The following is a 27,167-nucleotide window of genomic DNA, read 5'->3' on the forward strand; positions in this document are numbered from 1 at the left end:
TCACACCTAAATAAACCAAACCAAACCCAGATGACTTGTGTGTCTCAAGAAAACAGCACTTCACTTGCCCCATGAAAAAGGAACAGAAAGCATGTGGAAAGCCAGGTTTTAAAGGGCACTGCTAACAGGAGAAGGGAGAAATGTCGAAAATGTTGAAGTAAACACTGAACTAGTTCCTGTCTGGATATTTTTGCTGAGTTTTGTTTTTCCCTTCAAACCTTAAAAATCCTAAAAGCTGTACCATTTCATTTATCCCTAATGAGCAGACAAGGAAACAAATATCAACGGTAATCACAAAATATTTCTTGAATTAGCTACAGCAGGAATACAAAGCAGGAAGTAAACAATTTGACTGGGGAAGGAAGATGGGAAAAAACTCTTGGCCTTTCCTGGTACTGACTGTAAGGTCGTAGATGCTAAGTGGGTGCTTACCAGACAAATGGTGTAGAAGGGCATTCCCAGCAAAGGGAACAACATGAGCAGAAGCGAGGGGTCAGCACCATCTAAGTCATCCTCTGAAGTGAACATAGTTCAAATAGCAGAAGCATAAGGTTTGAAGGTAGATGTGGGACGAAGTCGATGGGCATGGTAAACAGAAAGACTTGAGAGCTTGCCAGGTTCAAGATCATGGAGCATTCCAAGATCAAGACCATTCTTCACCCTAGAGGCAAGGGGAAGTCAGTATAGATTAACAGGAGATGGGCACTCTGAACAGCAATTAAGGTTATACATTAGATAGAGCACTTCCTCCAATGGGGCACCATTCAGATTGCTAACATTTCTTAGTACACCTGACAGTACACCAGTGGTGTGCCTTTCAGGCATCCTGATTGAGCCGGGGAGCAGCCAGGAGAGACCCCCTCCTCCATAAAACCTCGCCGACACACAGTCATGCACAAAAGCGGGAGAGCAGATGGGCACACGTGACCACACACACGAGAGCATGCAACTGTGCCCTGTCAGGAGACTGCTCCAGGAGTCCCTGCGCTACCGTCTCTCACCTGACTCTGAATGTAATAAGCTTACGTCATCTAGGGGCCAAGGGGGTGGTCACACAGAGTGACTGTGCTGACCAGTGTTTGCTCTACTGCCAGGGAGCCGGGTGTCAAGAGTACAACACTAGGTCCATTGGTTTCTGTGGGCATGCGACCAGATAGCTCCACACCAGGATTTTAGAAAGTTCCCTGGAAAGACCCCAGGGAAAAAAAACATGATCCCCCAGGAGGGCTTTGCCTGACTCCTAAAAGATGCACATGTTCGAGCCTATCATGTAAAAAGAAGCTTGATTTATGAAACTGTCCTAAGCTCCAACGTCCTGTGCAAACCCCAGAATTCATGCTTACCATGCTCCCTGAAATGTGAGGCCCATGCCAGGAGCTGCCTAACCCCAGCTGGAAGAGGCAGCCAGCAGGCATCGCACCTTCTCCATCACTAATGTTACAACTATGTTACAGGTTATACAATAACAACTTTTAGAATTTTGCACTCGAGGAAGGTTATCTTTCCCTAACTCACAAAACGGTGCTTTGGGGGCTGGCATCAGCTCCCTAGGAATCTATTGCTATGGTCCTGCTAGAGATAACAAGAGCCTGGCTTCATGGGTAAGAAAAAAAAAAAAAAGAAGGTGGCTTTGAAAGATGTTTAGCAGGTAGACTCTACAGAAATTTGTGGCTGATGGGAAGAAAATAGGAAAGGTGGAAATGGGAAGGGCTCCTCTGTGCAGGTTTCTGGCTCGAGAGCCTGGGTACAGAAAAGAACCCTTCACAGAGATAAGGGGGAGTTTATAACAGGTAGACCCTGAGGGGTCAGAGGGATGTGTCCGTTGAGCTGTTTAGCAGGCAATTAACCTAGGAATCAGGTAAGTGGTCGTTGAAACTGTGAACACTAATTAAGGTAGCTCAGGACTGCGGTGGGGCGGGGAATTTGAGATGTAGTCAGACATGCAGCATGAGAAGAGAAGCCTAGGAAGTCGGAACATGGAGAGAAGAGTTAAGGTTTCAATTAAGGTCAAGTCAAATGAGGATTACAAAGGGTTAAAGGAATTAGAAACTAGGAGATCGGTAGTCGCTTTCTCCAAAACCATTTTGTTAGAACAGTGGGGGCAGAAACTTGGCTGCAGTGACTGAGAGCATCTGGGGTGACAGCAAGTGGGGACAATACTGCGGACAATCCTTGTGAAGAGGTCAGCTATGAAGGGAGGACAGGGCTGTGGCAGCAGAGAGGCAGACACAGGGACAGAGTTACCATTGTGTTTTGTTTTATTTCCAAATGGAAAGGGAAGAGTGGGTAAGAAGGAGTTGTTTAGAGTTGAAAGACAAGGAATAAAGACTCATAACCAAGTTGCTGCCCTACCAATAGCAAAGTAAATGACTCAGAAGAGGGAGTGAAGTGAACGTAGCATTAGAAAAACCAGGGTCTGACCACTCCCTTCTAAGTACACGTTGTCAGGTCACTTTATCTCATTAGTCCTCAGTGTCCATTTCTGGGAGGTGGGACCACTAAGAGCTACATCACAGTGTATTGTAAGGACTGGGCGAGAATACTTGTTGGAAGCGTGCCTGGTGCAATGGTCCATGTGTGTTTAGCAGATGGTAATTTGAGTCATTATCACACCAAAGGTCTGAATGGAGACCATCAATGTAATCACTGTTGCTTTCTTTACCATTGTTGTTCATTTAATTTTTATCATCTCTTTAGGAATTTGCTGACAGCCTCTGCTAGTCTGTTCCTCCCTTATATGAAGGACAAAACAAAGATCCAGTTTGGAAATGAGAGAGGAGGACTAGCGTGCAGCATTGGCTCCATCCACTGATATCTCCCAGAGGTACAGATACGGGATTCATGAAGATGTTGACAAGACTCCAAGTTCTTACTTTAGCTTTGTTTTCAAAGGGACTTTTACTTTCTTTAGGGGACCATAACTTTCTGAGGAGGGAGATTAAAATAGAAGGTGACCTCGTTTTAGGGGGCCTATTTCCTATTAATGAAAAAGGCACTGGAACTGAAGAATGTGGGCGAATCAATGAAGATCGAGGGATCCAACGCCTGGAAGCCATGTTGTTTGCTATTGATGAAATTAACAAAGACAATTACTTGCTCCCAGGAGTGAAGCTGGGGGTTCACATTTTGGATACATGCTCGAGGGATACCTACGCATTAGAGCAATCACTGGAATTTGTCAGGGCTTCTTTGACTAAAGTGGATGAAGCTGAGTATATGTGTCCGGATGGATCCTATGCCATTCAAGAAAATATCCCACTGTTCATTGCAGGGGTCATTGGCGGCTCTTACAGCAGTGTTTCCATACAGGTAAGATTGGCAGTGCTGCTGATAAAACACTGTACCTCTTTGGTTTTATGTCTTGGGAGAACAAGAGGAGAATATCCTAAGAGCTTCATCAATGGATGATATTAGCCATGCAATTGTTCCTTGCTATGGGTCTTTGATAATATAGATTTGCAGACAGAACAGTACTTTAGCAATGAAAATTGTTTAGAGATATATCAGGTAGCTCCTGTAGCATAAAAAGCTACCCCAAAATTCATTGACTTAAAACAACAATTACTGCTTATTATAGTTTATAAGTCTGAAGATGGGCTGGAGTGAGATGATGAAGGCTATAGGTTCAGCTGCAGGTCACTCTGCTCCCAGTTTGTCCCTTATCCTCTGCCTGGAATCAGTGAGCTAGCCCGGGCATGTTTTTCTCAGAGTGATGACAGAGATGCAAGAGAATGCACATTTCACTGTACAGGCCCCTCCCAAGCTTCTGCATGCCTCACAGTTGTGAACATCCCTCCAGGCAAAGCAACTCACAAGGCTCAGCCCAGAATCAAGGAGCAGGGAAATATGTGCTTACCCACAATACACGTGCTGCTGCTAAATTACATCACAAAGGATGTGGATACACGGCAGAGCCATGACTGGAAGTCATCAATACAATCAAGCAAAAGAAAGTACAAAATCACTGAGCTTTACTTTTTTCCACACTAATTTTTTCCCAAGCATTGTTTTATTCAGAGATAAACTATAAACAATTTCTCATGGTATAAACCTGAAAATGTATGCACAGAAGCCAGATAACTACTACCAAAGGCAAAAAGAAAAACAGGGAACAATTTAGCACATAACTTAAACTAGATAAAAAGCTGATAATTGGTTCTCATCATTTTGTTAGGGAAAGAAGGAACGTTATTAGTCAAACCCTTGCAATGCTCACAGGGTCACAGAATTAGAGGCGGAAAAGGGCTGAGAATTCATCATCCTCAAATTTCCCAAGCCCCAGAAATACTGGTTTCAGGAAAACTCCCATTGGTAGATAGCACATGAACTAGAACTCAGATAGATCTTTTGTGCTTTTGGGCTCTTTCAACTGTCCTATGTGATTTCTATATGTCACTTCAATATTTTCCTAGTGAATGTGGCAGTAATAAAAGTCCATAAGAGTCACATAGTGAATACTTTGCCTCCTACCAAATGACTATAATCAAAGCCCCAAGCACTAAAGGAAGTCATAATACACACATGTTGTCTGTATAGGTCGCCAACCACTTAAATTGGTTCTATTTGCACTGGAATAACCTTATTTCTATATCAGAGATTCGTGGCATTTAAAATTCTACCTGCAATTCTGTGCTGTTCTAAATGACTACTGCAAATTTCTTTCCTTCTACAGTGTACACACTCATATTATGAGTAATTAGGATAATTGGTTTTTCATAAACACCCTTTGACTTCATTAGATGGATAGAAAATACTGCACATCTCAGAGCATATCATGTTAATTTTGCCACTGTTTCTATACTTGGATCAGGTAAGATGGAACTTGTTATTTAAGAAGAGAGAACTAAAATATGTATATCTGTCATACTTCAATAATACTTTCACCAGATGAGTGCCAAACATTTTATAAATATTTATATTATACTCAATATTACCACTAGTAAAGAATTACAAGTATGTCTTTCTGACCTTAGTTTCTCCCAATGCAGTAAATAGCACTCCACAGCAGATGTGTAAATATCTATTTATCGAAAATAATTAACAAACTATGCTAGGCAAATAGATTTTTAATCTAATTTTACTTTTTTATTACCTATAAACTCCTCAAAAGAGGTCAGGTTATCTTAGAAAAAAATGTAGGTTATTAAAACCCTGAACTTGTTCACAGGGGAAAAAGCCACTTCTTAATCATCAAAGGACCTGGCTTATTATTTCACTTATCTGGTCCATATCACTATAAAGTCACAAATGCTGATATGGCTTTTGTCTCCACAATATAAATAAAGAAACCAAAACTATCATGCTATACGGAAAAGGTTTTCGCATCAGCAAGACTGGGGTTTGAATTCCAACCCCAGCATTTACTACCTTACCTGTAAAATAAGGAAAAACCATCCACTTGAAGAAGTTGTTGAAAGGTTACACTGAGAGAATCTGTGGGAAATGCCTTACCAAAAAACTAACAGATTCAATAAACAGTAACTATTATGGCCCTAAAATCACAGGAAAAAGCAGCGGGAGAGCCACATCTAACAACAACTCCGTGGCCAAGCAGCCCCATGAAATCGTTGCTGGTTCCCCATGGGCTTCATCCATCAGTTAATCTGTATAAAGCTCCCTGTGTACATCCTGCCCTGTTGCAGGGGTTAGAGAGACCCCTGAAGTCATAGAGAACACAGCCTTGACCTCGAGGAATGTGAATTCTGGCTGTGGGTACAGTACTATCATGAAATAACAGTGACTACAATTCACAATACATTCATGGGGTTCACAAAGTAAGAAATGACCTCTAGGAAGGTTTTGAGGATGACTGAGAGAAGGAAAGTTGCACTAGAGAAAAGCTAATTGAGCCACAGTGTGCATGAAAGGCTGGATCTGAGGAAACCCATCAGAAAGATATGGCAGATGTCTGTGAGCAAGAGGGCAAAGACCTTGACAGAAGTAAGGGGATGAGCTAGAGAAGAAAGGAGAGAGAGGGCTTCACTCCCCGCTCCATGGTCCTCAGGCGCTCAGGCTCTGATTAGACCTCACGCTGGTCCCCTCGGCCAAAGTAAGCAGGGAGGTGGAGCCATCTGTCTACACAGTGATCTCCAGGCAGCCTTCCAAGGAACCCTTCGCCACAGGGCCTTGCTTCCAGCTAAGCACCATGAACGAAGAGGTCTTAGGGGCTCTTATATAGCTGAGAATTTAAGTGTGTTATCCTTGTGAAGCACATGTCTTTTAATAAGAATTCTAAAAAAAAAAAAAAAGAGAATAGTCAACAGCAATCCAAAGCAATAGATTCCTAATGATGATTTTAAGACACTCTTGTACACAAATGAGAGATATTTTAGAAGAGAGGATTTTTCTGGGGGCTCCTCACACTCACGTACTCTTTTTCCTGGACTGATTGATTCTGATCCTCTGGTAACCGTGGTGACAGTGTGTAGCTGGTAGCCGCAAAGATCCATGCCCATCAGTCACCTCTGCCATCCATTTCAAACTACTTATGACTTCCTAAATGTTTACTGGAAAGTGCCTCTGCTTGAACTAAGCTGGGGGAAGAAAAGAGGGTTAAACTGTAGAAAAAATCTACTAGTACGAAATCCACCACACAATTTCAAAGATTCCACTTATCTAATTGTTGCATCAAGTCCCAAACCACAGCACAGAGTTTTCAGTCACAAAATTGTCTCTTGAGAGACAGAATTATCAAGAATGATAAAATCTGTGCATCTTATCTTTTGTGGTTGGCTCAGTTTAGAAGTTATCATCTCCCCACTGGGCCTGAATAGCTTTATTGGTGGGAATGCTTCAGCAGGCACTTTTCTCTCCCGTTTCTGGTTCTCTCATTATCTTCCTACTAAAGAAGAATGCTCCTAGAAGTCAGCAGAGGAGATATCCTCTGCTGTATTCGTTCATACAACAGGCAGTTTGCAGATAGCGAAAACTGCATGAAAGGAGAAATTTTTAATGATTTTCTGAGTTAACCTGTATCACCATTGATGAAAACACGGGATATTTTCCCAACACTCTTATTAAGTAAGACAAACCACTCTGTGGTGGTCTCTTGTCTAAAGCAACAGGACTGATTTTTAAATTTGGTAATCAATGAAAACTAGCATCAAAATCCTTCTTTATTAGCAAATATACGTGGGGTCTATTCACCCCCTCTGGTGAATAATAATGCTTCTTTTCAAAGCATTTTTAAGACTGTATTCTGCCCTCTTCTATAAGTCTGCAATCCACCCACTTGGGGGAAAGTAGTATTTATTCAGGAAGAGAATCAGGCTGGTTGGCTTTAGTGAGGCAATTGTCTACGTGGTACTATTTTGAAGCAATGTTTACGTTTGTGTTCTTTCAAATAGACTGTAGTTAGAGCTCCTAAGTTGTTCAGTCAAAACAAAAAAAATGCCTCTTGAGATGTTCCCCCAAATGTTCCTCACTCCTTTCAGAGGGTGTATATTTTCCTCCGTCTTTCTTGCCTTACCAAAGCGAAGTTCAGCTGCAACAAGAGGACAGGCATTAATTGACCCAGTTATTGTTGTGTCCCAGAGTGTTAAAGTGACCTCAGCGACAAAAGGGTATTTGGGTTAGATAGCTCATAAAAAGGGCAGAAGAGAGCCTTGAAAGGATCTTACGACCTCTTTCCCATGCTTGGGAAACAGATCCTTTTTCAGAATTTTTAGCAATAGCCACATCCCAGGAACTCCTGACCCTGGGAGGTGGCCATTATATCATTTATCATGACATGGATTTGGACATGCCACCCGTTGCTCACATCATGTCTCTGAGAAGAATAACTCAAACTAAATCCCTTGCGGTAAGCTTCCCAGATTTTTTCTACATGGGGTATGAAGAACAGCCCAAAAAGACACTCACCACTCTATTATTCCTCCTCCACCTAATTCCACAGTGTGAAAGTGGACCTGTACTGGTCAATTTGTATTAAACATCGCCCTCCCTCAAGGATTCATTCCTCCTTTAAATTCAAAGGCTGTGGGGAAGAATCACACATGAATTGTTGTTCTTATTATAGGAGCGTCAGAAAAATAGTTGAAGCACTTGGGGTTACAAAAGGCTTCATACGGTTAGCTGTGTCCGAATATCAGACAGACTACAGAGGGCAAAATAATGCTTTTTCTGGGCTTCCCTAATGGCGCAGTGGTTGAGAGTCCGCCTGCCGATGCAGGGGACACGGGTTCGTGCCCCGGTCTGGGAAGATCCCACATGCCGCGGAGCGGCTGGGCCCGTGAGCTATGGCTGCTGGGCCTGCGCATCTGGAGCCTGTGCTCCGCAACGGGAGAGACCACAGCAGTGAGAGGGCCGCGTACCACAAAAAAAAAAAAAAAAAAAAAAAGCTTTTTCTGTGGATAAACAAATTTAACCTAGAGCAGAGTTTCTCAACGTTGTCACTATTGGGCTGGATACTCCTGTTGCGTGGAGCTGCCCTATGCATTGCAGGATGTTTAGCAGCATCACTGGTCCCTCCCCACTGGACTACATGCCAACAGCACCCTAAATTGTGACATCCCATAATGTTCCTATACACTGCCAAATTACAAAGTTATCCCCCTTTCCCTCTGACAATCACTGATTTAGAGCAGGGCATATTCAGGGCCAACATAAAGAAGAGTTATTAGAAACGATAGGATAGTCCTGAAGGACGAGGATGTAAGGAAATGAGTTCTCAGTCACTGGAGTTTATTCAAACAAAAGCTGGCCTGTAACTGAGGAGACCGAAGCAACATATTAGTATCTGAACTATGTTGCATTTAAGGGCATTTCTTACTTTTATAATTATACGTCACTCAAGCAAAATACTCTATTAGGATGAGTGATTATAAAGGCAGTGTCTGAAACATGAAGCAAAATAAATTACAGACTCTTTTCCATCAGGATTAATTTGAAGAAGTCCAATCCATTGTTACTTCACTTGATTATGGTAGTATTTGTGTGAATTTGGTGAAGCAAGCATCTCGATTGTGTACTAATTACAACTAGGGCACTCATAAAATCATTTTTCATCAGAAAATAAGCATTTATTAAGCTTATATATTTTAGGTTCAGCAAGAACACTATTCTGTAGACTCTAGGTAATGTGAAGCAGAGAACATGCAAAATAAAATTTATAAATGTTATTACAAAACAGAAAACAAACTTAGGATTACTGAAGGGGAAAGGGGGGGCAGGGATAAATTAGGAGTTTGGGATTAACAGAGACACACTACTATATATAAAATAGATAAACAACAGGATCTACTGTATAGCACAGGGAACTATATTAATATCTTGTAATAGCCTGCAAGGGACAAGAATCTGAAAAAGAATATCACTTTGCTGTACACCTGAAACACTGTAAATCAACTATACTTCAATCAAAAAATTTATAAATAGTAGACATCTTATAAGCCCCTGAGGCATCTGTAAGCAAATGAGGAAATATCAAATCCATACATAAAACAGGTACAAGTGTAAGGCCGGAGAATCAGCTGATGACATAAGTCCTAGGAGACCAGAGAAGATGATAGAATGAGCAGAAAGGAACAGAGGTGAAGAGGAAGAAGACTTTTAGATCCGTGCGAACGGAAAGCCTGCCTTTGAAGTGTCCCTGGGAAGTTGCTTTCTCGTCTACCAATGTGTACTACCTGCTTATTCTTTCCTAAAAAGGAGACCAGTGTTTCTTCCACCTGGAATGCACTGTCCCTCAGCTGTCTTGTAGGCCTTGCCAAATCCTTCTCTCCTTCAGTTCTCAGCTCAAACCCTATCCCTTTTGAGAAACGTTGCCCAAGCGCCCACGACCTAAGCACACACTTCCATTACTAGCTTATTAACCATAATTATTCCTTTGCATATCTATTTTCCCACCTAACTATAAGCTACTTGAGTTTGGGAACCACATCTTTTGTCTTTGTGTTGAGGGCACCGAAGACAATGCCACTACCAGGTTGAGAGTAAATGCTTTTTGAACGAATTGAAAGAACTAACAGAATGATATCCTGCTGCATGTCCAGAAGGCATCCCTAAAGGAATCTTGGGTTGCAGATCACAACCACGACCTACCTATTCTAGATCAGTCTGGAAGACCGTAAATGAAAAATCAGCATTTTCCTACAACAGAAAACTGTGTTTGATACAAAAGCCAGATGCTGTAGCAAAGTGAGCTTGTGGGACAAAAGTCCCCCCACCCTCCCCACCTCCACTGCCTACACGCGTGCCACAAAAGGTGCTTTGATCTGAGAGTAGCAAGGGTTCCACTCCACTTGTCCTTAGACTGACTATTCCCAGAGACAACTACCCAAGACTCAGCATAGCTGGGCACCCAGGGCCATTCCAGATTAGGTTAGAGCCCCATCCTTACTCTAATCAAGCTCTCTGCAGTCTCTCCACATAAAGAATATGCACAGGGTCCACTAGGCCAGATACCACGCTTGGAGCTAACACAAAAGAGAAGGAAACATCATCCTATACTTAAGCAAAGCAGAGTGACAGCATTAGAAATCCATTTACCAATCTATCTTTAGTGTCTCTATCATTAGAAAAGTAAAAATGATAGCTGCCTTTAATGAGTTTAATATTGCAAATACAACAATCACAGCACGGATACAACTACACATTTTGACCGTGCCTTCTTAAAAAAGTTCAGCTCAGTGATTACAACTCCGGATGCAGACGACCTCAGATTTATTTGATCCTTCATTACCTCTCTCCTCATGTCTAACACTGAGATATGAATAGTACTCTTTCACTGGGCTATTGCATGAATTAAATGAGAAAATACATGAAAAACAGTAAAAAAAAAAAAAATAGTGGTCCACACATAATGAGAATTAAACATTTTAGATTTTAGTGGATATTATCTGTTAGCTTTTTTAACTTTTAACATCTGCAGTGCAAGAGTAGTAGTTCCAAGAGGAATTGAGGGTCATGAAGGTCAAACGCCAAGTTCAAGCTTCTACCACTTTACAACAGTAAAATCCGGATAGCTTGCCTCCGCCGACACTGCCTCACCCCCTCACGTAGTCTAAGCTTCAGAAAAACCCGACTCAACAGTTATCTCTGATAGAATCTTTTATTTCCTTCCCAGACTTTTCACGCAAAAGCAATCTCACCAAGCTGACGTTTTGAAAACTCCATTGCTCCTGCTCTCCTCCTCCAAAAAAGGGCAATGCTGTTCAAGGACTTTATCACAGAGAGAGAGGCAACAGCAAGAGCAATTCAAAAATGCTTTTGCTCAGCCGCATAGCACAGGGAGATCAGCTCCGGTGCTTTGCGACCACCTACAGCGGTGGGATAGGGAGGGTGGAAGGGAGATGCAAGAGGGAGGGGATATGGGGTATATGTATACGTGTAGCTGATTCACTCTGTTATACAGCAGAAACTAACACAACACTGTAGAGCAATTATACTCCAATAAAGACGTTAACAAATAAAATTAAATTCAAAAATTAAAAATTACAATAGCTAAGGGAAAAAAAATGTTTCTGTTAACACTGTTTCATTGTAGAAATTTCTCGCCAGATGTAATTATCTAAGATGCACTATTTCCTTTCCTTTGCTTTGGAGTTAATTTATTCCTTAATTAATTCTCCTTCTGTCATGTGTTTATTTGGAAACTACTCGTGAAAAACAAGAGGTTACTCTCAGGACTACTGTCCACAGGGCAATAGAATGGCCCATGGCTGAGAACCAGCTTCTGTGGTGGTCACACATCTGTGATGGAGGTCATGAGATGAAAATCAAGGGACACAGGCACTCCTGAAAGATCAGCAAGTGTTTTATAATATGATTACAGATTAATCAGTAAGCTCATCGACGTAGGACTGCTGACACGTTCAGTTAAAACAAAGTTGTGATTTTGCTTTAACAATACAAAGTTCTCTTTCTGAATCACTATTAAATATGTGCCTTTTTAATGGAGCAATATGTACAAGGCTCAGTATTTCAATATGCAAAGAGCCAACACTTAGCAGTTTATAATAATTAAAGTCCATTGATTTAATGTAATAGAAGTGCTTTTACTGGTCTGAGAAAAATGCAGTTGAAAACTTACAGAGTATTTTTCCAGTTAGTAGACTTGGAAAATCTAAGAATATGTTCCAAAAACACCTGCAGTTAAAGTCTAAGTAAACGTTGCTACTCCAGGCGGGATAGCAGTGGGACTTTGAACACTAAAATTGTGCTGTCGCTATTTTTGACATCACCACCTGCTATATTATGGTAATCCCTCTGTTACTAGTGACAAAGGCTTGATTCATGCCAGCTCCTTGACTTTACATTCCCGCAGAGGGAACTGTAACACAGGGGAAAATACAATAGGAAGAACACCTTCAAAAATTACGTTCCAAACACAGACCAGATTTCCTTGCCAAGCGGTCAGAATGGCAAAACATCTTGAGACACTCGCCATCACTTAATAGGGTCGAATTTGCAGGGCACACATCCCAGGGGCTAGCCGGCCCCTCCCAAGCACTACGCCTCCAATCTGGGTAGCTGCCATTAGGTTCACAATGAGGCCTCAGAGAATACAAACCATGCAGTTAAGCTCTCCCAGTGTGGAAAACAGATGTGAAGGAACACATAATCTACAATTTGTTCAGAATTTTTCTACAAAAAAGTAACTTTCCATCGAAATAAAACCACCATGTAAATTAAGCACATATTACCTATGTTGACACAGTAGGTTTTTTTGGGGGGGGTTTGGGGGGGTTTTTGCAGTACGCAGGCCTCTCACTGTTGTGGCCTCTCCCGTTGTGGAGCACAGGCTCCGGACACGCAGGCTCAGCGGCCATGGCTCACGGGCCCAGCCGCTCCGCGGCATGTGGGATCTTCCCGGACCGGGGCACGAACCCGTGTCCCCTGCATCGGCAGGCGGACTCTCAACCACTGCGCCACCAGGGAGGCCCGACACAGTAGTTTTAAGGAATATTGTTTATATAAGATTTAAAGAAATGCGACAATAAATACAGGTGGGTGCCATCCAGTGAATTTCAACCATTATCAAAGTTTACTTACCTGACTCTCAGTTTTTGTTTCCACCTTGAAGAAAGTCTTCATGCTCTTTTTTCTGAGATGCTTCCAGGAATTTAAAAGTTCTTTAGCCTTTTTATAGTCTCCAACGATGAAAATTATTTATGACCTGCTTCTTTCCAAGAAGAATTCAAGGTGACCTGTAATGACATAAACAGGGGAACAAATTAAGACATGAGTACTTGAGTAATTACCACCAACCAAATAAATGGTTTTAAGTGGACTCAACTTTTATTTAAACCTCTGATCTTGTCCTTTCTATTATTAACTCACTCACTGTTATTGGGATTACAAGGTCCCTGGCCTTCAAGAACTCACAGCTTGAGTCAGAATGAGTATGTCGTCCATCTGATTACCCTTCCCTGACTCTTTCTTTTCAAGTTGGATGTCATCCACTGTGGCCTTTTTAGAACAGAACTGTGGTCATGTCATTCCCTTAATTAAAAATTCTAATGTCTTTTTTATCTCTTAAAGAAGAAAAATTCAAACTCTTTAGCATAGTGTATAAAAAACTTAGCAGTGCAGCCACTGTCCTTCTATTTTTCCTCACCCTGCTAAACCCTACAGGGCACTAGGTACCCTGATAATACTGAACCATTTGCTGCTCTTAAAGCAAAAGTGCATTTGCCCATCTCTGTCTTTGTGCTCTTCTTTCTGCCTGAAAACTTCCTCTCCCTTCCTCTGCCTGATAACTGTTCACTGTCTCTTCAAGATCAAGTCTAAATGTTACTTCTACATGGGAGCCTGCCATGACTCACCTGAACTTGCTCCTTCACCTGTGTTTTAGTATAAGTATGTGTACACTTATCTCAAAATTTTACCCTTGTGATGTTTCTTTGTCCCCAAGAGACTACAACTTCCTAGGAGATAGTGGGGATACATTACTCAGCTTAGGACAACCTAAATTTGAGAATAGCACCTTGTATAATGAGCACTGCTTGAAGTTTGCTGAATGAATGACTGCTGGCTTAGCCATTTTCATGACCTCCAACACTTTTTGAACATTAACTATGTGCTAGCCAGTGAGTTAAGTGCTTCACATGTGTTATCACTTAATCCTTAAAAAAATTCATAAACCAGAGACTACTGAATCCCTTTTTACAGATAAGAAAACTGAAGCTTCAGGAATTAAAATAACTTGCCTAAATTCATGCAGCTAGTGAGAGAAGGGGCTGGTTTGATTCCAGTCCTATGCACCGAATGGTTATACTACTTGCTTTTGTACCCGCCAGTTCTGTTGAAGTAATGAACAGTTAACAAGAAAACCATGAATAACATAGTTCTATTTGCTACAAATAATATGGTATATAGCCATCTGCCCTAAATTATTGCAAAGGACCTCAGAAATAAATACTAATCATTTTTTTAAATTAAGCTACAGCTCTTAGCTCTTCCCACGCTTACCCAACAGCTTTTGGACCTTGGTTAACAGTCAAAAAGGATAGGAGTGCCTTTTTATTGATAGGACTAAATTTATCATATTATGTTATACAAGTGACTTCAGGGCCACAGAAAAATATGGATTAGTTCAACTGTGGCTCTGTTAAATCCTCAAGAGGCATTGTCAAAATCAATATCCAAGGCACTAAAGGATATGTTTTTAACAGGTCTGTTGGTGTCAAGTTATCCTTGGAGTCATCATTTCTCAGGTGTCGCTGGCAAACACTAATGCACGCTGGACCAGATATGCCACACACCTTCTGATCTTACTGTTAGAGACTGCAATTCAAGCCAGTTCAGTTCCATGATTTCTCTTGAAAGTTAGTTCACGGGAAGGGGGGGAGGAGCAAAGAGCAGATACAGGCTGATTCAGTGGGCAAAATACCATCTCGTTCCTCTTCTAAGTACCTGCTAAGTCTAGTTGGAAGCAAAGTCATTCCTGAGATGGTGCCTTGTTAGTAAGGGAGAAAGACAGACCTTTGTCAAACGTGCGTTTCTTACGAGGAGAAACCTGACATGTCTGATGATGCCAGTCTCCCAGAAAAACGTGATCCAAGGGATCCTACATGGTCTGCATAGCAGTTCAGCCTCAGTGACACCAAAATGGCTAAGCTTGTTATTCATAAAATCCTTCGTCACAAAGGAAGAAAATGAAAGTGTCTGCCTATCTGAGTTGCAAACCACAGGTGTCGAGTGCAAATATTTCAGGAAAGGGAGAGATAGAAATCAGGGTTACTGAAAGCCATTTATGAAGGTTTCTGCCATTACTAAGGAGTCCTTTGTCTGGAACGTCCCTGCAAAATCATCAGGACTGAGTCATACCATTAATGGGAATGGCAGTGTAAATCTTTGACTAGAGCATTTTTTGTGCTCATGGCATGTAAGAGTCAGTGACTTCTGCAGATTAAACTGAGAAAACTGGCATTTGCTACCCTCCATTACATGTTTTCCTAAATCCAGATTAATCTCTGACCTTCAAACATGGGCTCCAGTCAACTCTTTTCATGTAAAATATTCCCAGATGTGCTGTAGGCAGTTTGGTCAAAAAAAAAAAAAGTGACTAATCCTTTCTGCAATAACAATATGATTGGCTTCCTTTATGGGCAGATAACTCACGTGATGGGAACAGCTTGAATTCCTCGGGCAGTTTCTCAACAACACATCACCTCCAGTTTCAGTTTAAAATCCAAGCCAATCTGGGATTTTGTACAGCTAATAGCGACGCTTGATCAATCTGAATAGGAGGGTCACTGAGGTCTCTTCCCATCACAACTTTTAGAACTGGCTTTATGTAATTACATGGGTTATAAGGTAGCAGATGGTTTAAAGTACAGCACTCTTCCGGGCTTATATATAATCACTTAATTAAAAGAATGAAACAGAGCAATCAGCACTGCATGTGTGATAAAACAATTAAAGGTGTAGGCTTATTCTTAGAAGATAGCCCCAAAGCGATATGGGAATAGCATCGAATGCAAAGGCAAACCCATGGAGGTTATTATCAAGTCTCCTAATTCCCAGGACAGCAGCAATGGCTTATTTTTCAAATGTATACAGTTCAGCTTTGCAGATAGCACGTTTCTTGGACAATCACTTTAGTGGGAAACTTATTTCTACTGGACACTAGACGTACATATGCCTTTTTGTCTTCTGTTGAAAAAAAAAATGTTTGGCACTGTGTCACCACAGAAGGCATGATGCTCATGTTTAAAATGGATACATCATGGATAACCTGAATGGGAAGAGTGACCACAGGATGTGGGAGTTCACAGGTGACTCAGAAATTTCCAATTCATATTCCCTTTTTCCACAACCTCAAAGAATAGACTACCCGAGCTCTTTCCCATAGTTTACATTCTTTTATTCTCATGATCGAAGCATCACTGAAGTGAAGCATGACACCTGGAATTCTAAAGAGTCCCTGTGACTTGCTGAAAAATGTCAGAAGTAAAACTCCCAAATAAATTGGTCTTTAACTCAAAATTCCCAACAGTGAATAAGGATGGTTTGGATGCCTACAGTAGCATCACTTCACAGCTAGCTATTGATTATGGGAAAGACATTCCCAAGAAAGAATAAGAACTGAGCAACTGATGTGAGCGCTGAGTGTTTGGTTGCTTACGTATCTTGTACATAATGCATTTGTCTCCAGAAAAACCTTACCTTATCAGCAGAGCTTAGTAAGTGTTCATTTGATGAAGTCTTCCCTTAGGTATATGTTTATACGATTCCTACTTTTGATCTATGTGATTTGAGGACTAAGGCTCCATGGTAAGACCTTAGTTTGTCTTCCTTAAGACAAAAAGACACCTTTGTAGCTCAAAGGAAATTGGTGCAATGGCCAGATCCAGTTGGCATAATATTGACTTCCTTTAGTATATTCCTAGTTAGTCACACAGAGATAATTTGGAGAAATTGGTTTTAATGGTATGAAAACCTTTGCTTCAGCTACCTCAAGGTCTAAGCCAGTTGTCTATGTGTCATCTCATTTTGGTGAAAACTTGACAAGGATTAGTGAAGGATCCACCCTGCGCAGAATATTGTTTATAGGTAGTGTTTGAGAGGAGCTTTACACTGCTTGCTGGTGGGTAGCTAGTTTGGGGGTGGGGGAGTTCCCACAGAAATGTATCCTTGCAATTAGGAAAGGTCACATGAAAGAGCAGCAAGCTATCAACTCATTTATCAACTCACTTATTTAACAAACAATATGGAGCATCTCTCTACTCTGCAAGACATCGAGGAAACAGAGATTAACAATGTTCATTCCCTGTTTTTCAGAGTCTTCACTCCAGTAGAGGAATTAGTGAATGATCTAGAAGTAACCATACACTTTGATTAGTGCCATGAGGGAAATACATAAAGGAGTGACAGAGTCTCAGAAGATGGGCACACAACTTGGCCTGAAGTGACAAATCAAGGAAGGTTTCTCAGAGAAGGGGCCCTTGAATGGATTCACTGAACAGACAAGTAGTAAAGGTCATTCTAAGCACAAGGAACAACACATGCAAAGGCTCATAGATTTGAGGAAATAAGTATATAGAGAAACTATATAGAGTTGAGTTCATTTGGAGGGGAAAATAATGGGAAAATGGTAGCAGAAGTTCAACAGCATGTACCATTCATTGGTTTGGTGGACAACTATTGCTGGTGAAAGCCATCCTAAATAACTCCAGCTTAAAACCGCGAAAATGGGACAGAGACAAAAATACTCATTTCAGACCATAGCATCTACTGGAAAACATAATAGTAGCTGGCCAAGCCTAGCACCTTAAGCATTTCTCCTCGGGTCAAAAAAAAAGTCATACATTTGTGACTTGAGAGGTTACAGTAAAAACATTGCACAACATAGTCTGGAATAAATTCAAACCACCCAGAAAGTGGATACCCCAAGGTGTTTAAACATTGAACATAAAACTATAGTACACGCTACATGCAGAAAGGGTTTCTGCAAAACTTGTATGTGGCCTCTCAGGCCCTAGGAAACAACAGGCTCTGCCATAAGGTCTTGGTGTTTCTCACATAAATCATAAAGCCAAACCTGATCATGATATTTATAGCTTGAAGCTTTCAAACTCCCAGCTGAAATGTCCCCTGGTTTCTTAGACAACTGTTCTTATCTCTCTAGATGGTCAGTCAGTAAACAAATGTCTATGGAAGCATCTCAAAGTATAGACTGACAAATGAAAAAGTATACTTTTGATAACAAGGAGTGATTGCTCATGGTCCTCCAATCAAGGAGTTAGTGCATTGAGAAGTGAAAAAAGACAGACATACTATAACTTGAAATATATCGTTGCTATATTGTAATGAGAGGAATCCCATACGGCAGAGGCTAAAAGCTTGAATTACGGAATGGATCGAATAAGTGTGGGAAGTGGAGCATAGTGTCAAATGCCTGGGATCAGATCCTGTCTCTATCACCTAGGGGCTCTTCAGCAGGATCCCTAGCTGCTCTGTGCCTCAGTCTCTCAATCTGTAAAATGGGATAATGGTAGTATCAGCCTCATAAGATTGTTATGAGGATTAAAGAAGATAATATATCTACACCAGTAGATCTAAATTCATATATAAAGAGAGCAAACCACTTAATAATCCCTCTTTGACTTTAGCCCCCTTTGGATTTCTGGTGGACTTTTGCAACATTCAACTTTGCATGTATATCCTCATATTTTCCCCTAGTTTTCTTAGTCTTTCTTCACTTGTGTAATTTTAACTTAAATCCACAAACATACATCTCTCCCTATGTAATACCACCTTATGGCCAGAGAAGGAGACTAGACCTTTGGAAAAATCAAGAGACTGGGCTCTAATCTTAATTTTTTGCTTATTGGTTGTGTAAATTTTGGAAATTCACTTCACTCTGTGAGCTTCAGTTTTCTCACCTATAAAGCAAAAGGCTTAGATTATCTTCATGGCTTCTTCTAGCTCTAAAATGTAATGATCTTAGAGCTTATTTCTATCTTTTTCCAAAGTCATTGATAAGAATTTAATCTCACTTGACCACCTCATACAGACTTTCTTCCAAGCTGCTCTCTTTTAGTATATTTAACTTTTTCAACCAATTCCTATCATTTTCCCTTTTTTACAAGAGTCCAAGTAATGTCACCAATATCCGTTGAAGTCACAGGCCATGGCTACAACTCCTCCCTAAATGGTTCAACTAATGTTGAAAAGACTCTAGTGAGGGGCTTCCCTGGTGGCGCAGTGGTTGAGAGTCCGCCTGCTGATGCAGGGGACATGGGTTCGTGCCCCGCTCTGGGAAGATCCCACATGCCGTGGAGCGGCTGGGCCCGTGAGCCATGGCCACTGAGCCTGCATGTCCCGAGCCTGTGCTCCGCAACGGGAGAGGCCACAACAGTGACAGGCCAGTGTACTGCAAAAAAAAAAAAAAAAAAAAAGACTCTAGTGAAATTCATTCTTAGTGAATCCATGATGATTCCTTGTAACTGTGTTGTTCATTTCTAAGTGCCTGCTTGCTCTCTACTGGAAACTCTATTTTAGAAAATTACCAAAGTGTATCATGGTTATTGATTTATATTTATTCCTGATTTATACTTGCTGAATTTGCCCTTACTCCTCCATTTTTACCCTCTGACAGTCCTCCCATTATTGGTTTCTCAGAAATTATTAATAATGATTATCTAATTTAATCTGCAATTTCTTCCAGAACTCAGAACTGGAGGCAAACTTACTTGATTATGGGCTTTTCTTTTGGTCTTCTCTCCTACTTGGGTGTGAGAGAACTTTTTCATATATTTGCTTCACCATTTCCAGATTAGGAAACATTCTCACTTAGGAGCAAGAAAGACACTGGGCAGTGTCTTTCTTTCACTCTTTTGGAAACTGCTCTCTCATCCAGCGATTCTCTCTTCTCACCACACCTTCTCCTAAAATGTAATTTAAAAAAAAGAACAACAACAACAAAAATCACTCCATTTTCACATTCTGTGCTTTAGTCTCCCTAATCCTCACAGGTTCCTGCCAATCTTTTACGTGGTCCACGAGGCTGCCCAAGGACCTAACACACCTACAGCTTTCATCCTCTCACTAGTCCTTTCAACACTCAAATGCCCCATTGGAGCCTAGCAACCCAGTGGCTTCTTTGGAGGTCTTGTCTCTTGTGTCTTATTGAGACTATTATGTGTTGTCTGAATTATTTTTTAAGTCTTCATATTGCTCTTAAGCTATATACCTTTTTATTAGAGTTTCTAACCATGAGAAGTATATCTCGACTTTTAAAGTGGTTTTTTCCTAAAGGATATAACTAGATCTTTTTTCCTTCCTCCACTCCTACTAAAACTATAATTGGGTAACTTTCTGCCAAAAGTCTACATTATTTCCCCATCCTAAAACAATCTTTTATTTTTAAAATGATGTCCAATGTAGGAGTCCCCTTATTTCTTCATGGTTTCACAGAAGAAACCATATGGCCAGCAAAGCAAGTCAGGAACATTTCAGATACCCAGTTTTTAGGCAAATGAGGCAGGAAACACCCAGCTGACAATTATCTGGCTATCCCCCAACCCTAGTTTTAAGTTTTATGTTAAAAAGGAAGCTCCTAATAGCAATTAGGTGATCCATGGAGTAAACCACAACATTGCTTCACTTCCTCCCACCTATTCTTCCTACGTGGGTGTCTTTCTGTGCTTCAGACCTCAGATTTGAAGTCACACAGAAGACAGCAGACAGGAGGTGATGAGAGGACAGCCAGGGTCCTTAAGGTCAAAAGACCTGCTTCTGAATCTTGATTTTGCCCTCACTTCCTTATCATATCATTATGAACAAGTTTCTTCATCTAGCAGAACTCAGTTTGTGCATCTCTAAAATGGAGAAAACAATATCCATCATAAAAGGCAGTTGTGAATATCAAAGGAGGAAATATACACATAAATACCCAGTACATTAGCAACTGGTTTTACAACAGTATAAATACATTCTGAAAATGCACAAACCAAACAAAGAACTTTATTCTTCTCTAGAAATCAGGTTGGGGTGGGTGAGGGAGGGAAAGGAAGGGAGATTTATAATCTGCTGATTTCTGTAGTATTTACTGTCTGCATTAAGCATTTTGACTCTTATAATCTAAGGAAACTAGTTTTAAAATGAACAGTTCACCATGACAAAAGGACTTCAACACTTCGTTCTATCATTCATATGTATCACATGTGTTTCTGATGTAACTCTGAACATCATAATTTTGACTATATGATTGCTCCATGCTATTTAATATAGATAATACAATTGAGATTACACTTATTTCTTTATGAGTGTTCCATTCTCATGTTCAGCTCACTAAATATGCCTCCTTTTTCTAAAGTAGGCTGTAGTTTCCTCATTAAACACACACATATAACTATTCTTTTTATTATTGAAGTAGAGTTGATTTATAAAGTTGTGTTCGTTTCAGATGTGTAGCAAAGTGATTCAGATATATATGTGTATATATATATTCTTCTTCAGATTCTTTCCCATGATAGGTTATTACAAGATATTGAATATAGTTCCCTGCACTATACAGTAGGTCTGTATTGTTTATCTATTTTATATACAATAGTGTGTATATCAGATAACTACTCTTAAGATGATGGCAATAGTTGCAGTTTTATTCTAACCCACCATCTTCCCACCCATGTTACAGCTCACTGTGCTCCTTCCCAGCCCAGAGAACCTTCTCCATATTTCCATCATTCTATGGCTACTTCACTGTCTTGTACAGTCTGCCTTGTTTGTAAATTGTTCTCAGATATCCTGGAGAGGTAGAATGAAGCCACAGGACCCTATCCGTCAAAAGACAAGAACTTTTTTCTTCAGCAGCTTTTCATTACTCATATCCCTCCGGGAGAAAAAAGTTTCAGCAGTTTAGGACCCTTTCACTGTGGTTCCTAGATGCCAGAAAATGATGTCTCTGGGCATTTTCCAGGTGCTTTCATTCTCTGCCTCCCTGAGGGGTTCAGGTCCTGATGAATAGAACCTGAAGATTAGAAAACTGTAGCATCCAGAAGAGATGGCCTCTCCAGTGTCACCCAGAAACTCCAGAGTCAAGCCAAGCCCATGCACAGACAGGGCTCTTATCACCAGTCTGCCACAGTGGTACTTGCATCCGAAAGAAGCCAGGTACTCAGTACAGAAGTGATGACAGTACTGTCTCAGTGCTATCTCAATCAGACTGAGTAAACAGGCAACACCCCCCTGTTCAAATGAACCAACAGAGGTCATTTTGTTCAGGCTGTCTAGGCGTGAGAAAAGAAAAAGTAAACGGCATACTAGCCTTCACCCATCCACTCACCTCCATTCCCCAAAATTCACTCACATCCTAGGATATATATTAAAAAAAGAGTCTTTACCAAATGCAAAAAATATCTGGATCCTAAATCTGCATTATATTGTGTGCTAAGCACCAGATTTTCTTGCTGTTCTCTTTGTAGTTACGTGAGAGGTACCAGGATTTGAAAAGATACGAAAAACATTTTTGATAGCTCTGGGCCACATTAAGGGTTGGTGTTAATAGCAGGCACGATCTCTAAGAACATGCCACGTGGCTGGGTATGAATTTGGCTGTTGGTTTCTGTTGCCAGATGAAATGATGATTAACCAGGACTCAGCTGTCAGTTGTTTGATAGTACTTGTGCTCTTTGCTAACAGCTGCCTATTTCAAGCTGTGCTTCCTACATGTCAAATAGAAACCTGGAACCAAAATTTCCAGAAGGGAAACTTCAAAGTACTCGTAGAGTATATTGGAATAGTCAACGTTGTTTCCAATTGAAGTCCACTTAGTATATTATGTAACTAAAGTCAGTGAAGAGATAGAAATGTTCAGAATACGTGAGGTAGGTAGCCAGGAAAAACAAAAACAAACTTATTAGATTTACATATAATCTGTGTAAATATTTTAAAATGTATAAATTTCACAAATACTCTAAGCATAAAATGTTCCTTGATATGCTAGTGTCACTTTCCTTTTTTATTCTGTAATAAATAAAAACAGTGAAATATTATTGACAGGTAAATTATAACAATTTTACTTTTTTTTTTTTTCGGTATGCGGGCCTCTCACTGTTGTGGCCTCTCCCGTTGCAGAGCACAGGCTCCGGACGAGCAGTCTCAGCGGCCATGGCTCACGGGCCCAGCTGCTCCGCGGCATGTGGGATCTTCCTGGACTGGGGCACGAACCCGTGTCCCCTGCATCGGCAGGCGGACTCTCAAACACTGTGCCACCAGGGAAGCCCCCAATTTTACATTCTTTATTCGAAATAAGTAAACATTTTAAAGTAAATGGTTCTTTTTTTGACCAGGTCCTCGATACTTCCTTATTTGCTTTTTAATCAAAAATATCATAAGAATAGCATTTGTATCCTTGGACTGTGTATAGTCCAAACAGAAACAAAATATTGAAAAGGCAAAGAGAATGTTGGTCAAGCTCGTCAGAAGTTTAGAAAGTCATATGCCTAAACTTTGGCATGGACCAAAAAAAAATGGATTTTTTTTTTGTTTTGGCTTAACCTAGATAATAAATGTCTAATGTGGACTGTCCATGTGGTATACAGTTCCCAAATTAAACTCTTTCAGAGACTGCTGTTTTTAGCAAAAGAGGGGGAAGTGAGAATTAGACAACACCCAGCCTCTTTCTATACAGCTGCAGCCAAGTTGTCTAAAAACCTAATTTGGCCAATTCACTGTAGTTCATTGTTAGACTGAGTTATAAGAGGACCCCAGAAACTTAAAACAACCTCACTGGGACACCTGAACAGGATGAATCCTGGTCCAGCGTCTATTATAAAGTCTAGGAGAGAAAGAGGAGTGCCCTTCTCATTTCTCTTTATCTTTTCCCCACCCTTGAATTACCTGTTAGGGACCTACTTCCTAATACTCCAAATACAGTATCCAGGGAAGTATCTGGCAAAGCGTCCAGAAAAGCTTAGCGATCTAGAGGTGAAAAGGGAGCTGGGTAAAGGCCTGCTATCCTTCATCTTTCATGTACAGTCAGTTACCTCCGGGTTTCTAAAAATGGTACCTCCCCTGTCTCCCTCCCCCAGGTGGCCAACCTGCTGAGGCTGTTCCAGATCCCGCAGATAAGCTACGCGTCCACCAGCGCCAAGCTCAGCGACAAGTCGCGCTATGATTATTTTGCCAGGACCGTGCCCCCCGACTTCTACCAGGCCAAAGCCATGGCCGAGATCTTGCGTTTCTTCAACTGGACCTACGTGTCCACTGTGGCCTCCGAGGGCGATTACGGGGAGACAGGGATCGAGGCGTTCGAGCAGGAAGCCCGCATGCGCAACATCTGCATCGCCACGTCAGAGAAGGTGGGGCGCTCCAACATCCGCAAGTCCTACGACAGCGTGATCCGCGAGCTCCTGCAGAAGCCCAACGCGCGTGTCGTGGTCCTCTTCATGCGCAGCGACGACTCGCGCGAGCTCATCGCCGCCGCCAGCCGCGCCAACACCTCCTTCACCTGGGTGGCAAGCGACGGCTGGGGCGCGCAGGAGAGCATCGTCAAGGGCAGCGAGCACGTGGCCGACGGCGCCATCACCCTGGAGCTAGCCTCCCAGCGCATCCGCCAGTTCGACCGCTACTTCCAGAGCCTCAGCCCCTATAGCAACCACCGCAACCCCTGGTTCCGGGACTTCTGGGAGCAGAAGTTCCAGTGTAGCCTCCAGAACAAGCACAACCACCGGCGCCCTTGCGACAAGCACCTGGCCATCGACAGCAGCAACTACGAGCAAGAATCCAAGATCATGTTCGTGGTGAACGCGGTGTACGCCATGGCCCACGCCCTGCACAAAATGCAGCGCACCCTCTGTCCCAACACCACCAAGCTCTGCGACGCCATGAGGATCCTGGATGGGAAGAAGTTGTACAAGGATTACTTGCTGAAAATCAATTTCACAGGTAAGCGAGGAGCCTTTAATCATCTTCTATGGTGCGAACAGTGAATCAAAGAGGAATCAAATACCTCTGCCCCCGACTAAGAAATCTTTTTTTTCAGAGCTACACAAGGGGTTCAAACTGTGAAATATTCCAAGATGCAATACAATGGCTTTTTGATGTTCTTACTTATTTTTGAGTGAATATCTTGGCTGGTACACCACATAAAATTGAAAGGCCCCCTAGGCTGGATTGATCTGTGGTAGCTGCCTAGACGCGGGCCATGCTACATTTATTCTCTTTCTTGTGATTAGCTGTAGGATATGACACGTGTGATATGGGCATTTAATCTTCTTTAGCAGAATTGGCAACTCTCTAAGGGACATGAACTTCCAAGCTTTCCTTCTGGGTGATTTGACCAAAAGAATCTCGTAACTTTCTCAGTTGGGGAGAGAAAAAAGTCAGTCTTTTCCCAGAGCCTAATTAGGGAGGGAGAGGTAAAGATACTCAGAGCATGGTGATTCCAGGCATTTGAGTTTATGTCTTCTGCTGTACAGCAACATTTCCATGTCAGTATTAAGAGCTGTGGATTTTCTCAAATGATGTTATGAAATGAAACTGTTTTTCCTGGGAGCTTGACTTTAAGCAAACTGAAGACTGATGGAAGTCATTCTGATACAGACGTGAACATCCAAAGGTGTATTCAAAGTGGCTATTGCTGCTCCTTCATTTCTTTATAAATATGGTCTAAACATTTCTCAAAATAGCACTGTGTTTTAATGCACTACTAATATGTAAACAGCAAGAAATCTTTAGAACTGTATTCTCTTCTAAGATGCATGTGATATCAGTGCATTAAGGTACCAGTTTTGGGGATTTTAGCTTAATCCTAAATCCTAAAATGGTAAGTAATATTATTGGGCACAAAAGATTTTGATGCCAAAAATATTACAATGATAAAATGCTTTCATTGTCTAAATTGCTAATCATCTCCCATGCCACTAGGGCATCATTCTAGTCTGCAGAGTCTGTTTCAATTGATTTATCATCCAAGACATGGAATTTTGTATGCTCAAATCATACTATCATTGGAGCAAGTGGCAGTTCTCACATCTCCCTTACAGTTAATCACTCAGAAGTCAAACGGCCTGAAAAATCACTGGTAGTACTGAGAAAAGACCTCATGACAACTGGCTCCTATTCTAGAACTCTAACTCCTAAACTAGCCTTGAAAATAAGCACAAAAATTCCCAGACTGCATTTTTGCACATCCTTTCTTCATTCCACCCAGAGGGAGCCAAAAGTAGCAGAGATCAATTATGACAGTATTTCCTCCTATTCATCTGACGGATACCATCTTTGTCATTAGAATGACCACTGTGAATGGTAAAGATTAAAACTTTGCTGTGCCCTGTACTCCCACAGGTATATTCCATATAGGAGTGTGTGTGTGTGTGTGTGTGTTCTCCGTATATTTATTTATTTATTTATTTATTTATTCAGGATTTATCTCAAAATCCCAGATCGTTCACACTGACATCTCCAGAATATAAGATTGCACCACAGTCAGTAAAAAAGAATATCTTTACTCTAAATATAAATGAACTCCCAGGTATCTATAAATAGCATCTACAATGCACTTAATTCTTAAAGATGAATAAGATTAGCACCCTTCTCCCCTTTCAGACTACCCTTGGGGTAGCCATTTATCTTTATGCACCACAAGTATTAATTAACTCTGTTATTCTAGTATGCAAATATACAAATATATCCACTCATCAACAGCTAATAGAAAGAAACCTCTTGGATTTCAGAGAGCCTTTACAAGGTGTTATCTGTAAGCAAAATATTTTCCTTCATTTCACTGACTGAGTCTTAAATGGCAAAGAAAAGTGAAGAAATAAGGCCATTTGGATAAATAAAACAACAGGACCTTTTTTTTAATTTTTGAATTTTATTTTATTTTTGTATACAGCAGGTTCTTATTAGACATCAGTTTTATACACATCAGTGTATACATGTCAATCCCAATCGCCCGATTCATCACACCACCACCACCACCCCCCGCCACTTTCCTCACTTGGTGTCCATACGTTTGTTCTCTACATCTGTGTCTCCACTTCTGCCCTGCAAACCAGTTCATCTGTACCATTTTTCTAGGTTCCATATACATGCGTTAATATACGATATCTGTTTTTCCCTTTCTGATTTACTTCGCTCTGTATGACAGTCTCTAGATCCATCCACGTCTCAACAAATGACCCAATTTCGTTCCTTTTTATGGCTGAGTAATATTCCATTGTATATATGTACCACATCTTCTTTATCCATTCGTCTGTCAATGGGCATTTAGG

General features: G+C 41.1%; 1 protein-coding gene across 2 annotated transcripts in view; it reads left to right on the forward strand.

The window, feature by feature from the left end:
- The first annotated feature begins 2,841 nt into the window (after nucleotides 1–2,841).
- The window catches only part of GRM3 (glutamate metabotropic receptor 3), a 105,211-nt gene continuing 80,885 nt past the window's right edge, over nucleotides 2,842–27,167 (forward strand). For both annotated transcript variants that reach the window (XM_060108276.1, XM_060108275.1), the window contains exons 1-2: nucleotides 2,842–3,309; nucleotides 23,982–24,837. In XM_060108276.1, coding sequence (XP_059964259.1) covers nucleotides 2,842–3,309; nucleotides 23,982–24,837 — 1,324 coding nt within the window. The remainder of the gene's footprint in view (nucleotides 3,310–23,981; nucleotides 24,838–27,167) is intronic.

The sequence above is a fragment of the Mesoplodon densirostris genome, chromosome 9 (assembly GCF_025265405.1).
Source record: "Mesoplodon densirostris isolate mMesDen1 chromosome 9, mMesDen1 primary haplotype, whole genome shotgun sequence".
In the NCBI taxonomy this organism is placed as follows: Eukaryota; Metazoa; Chordata; class Mammalia; order Artiodactyla; family Ziphiidae; genus Mesoplodon; species Mesoplodon densirostris.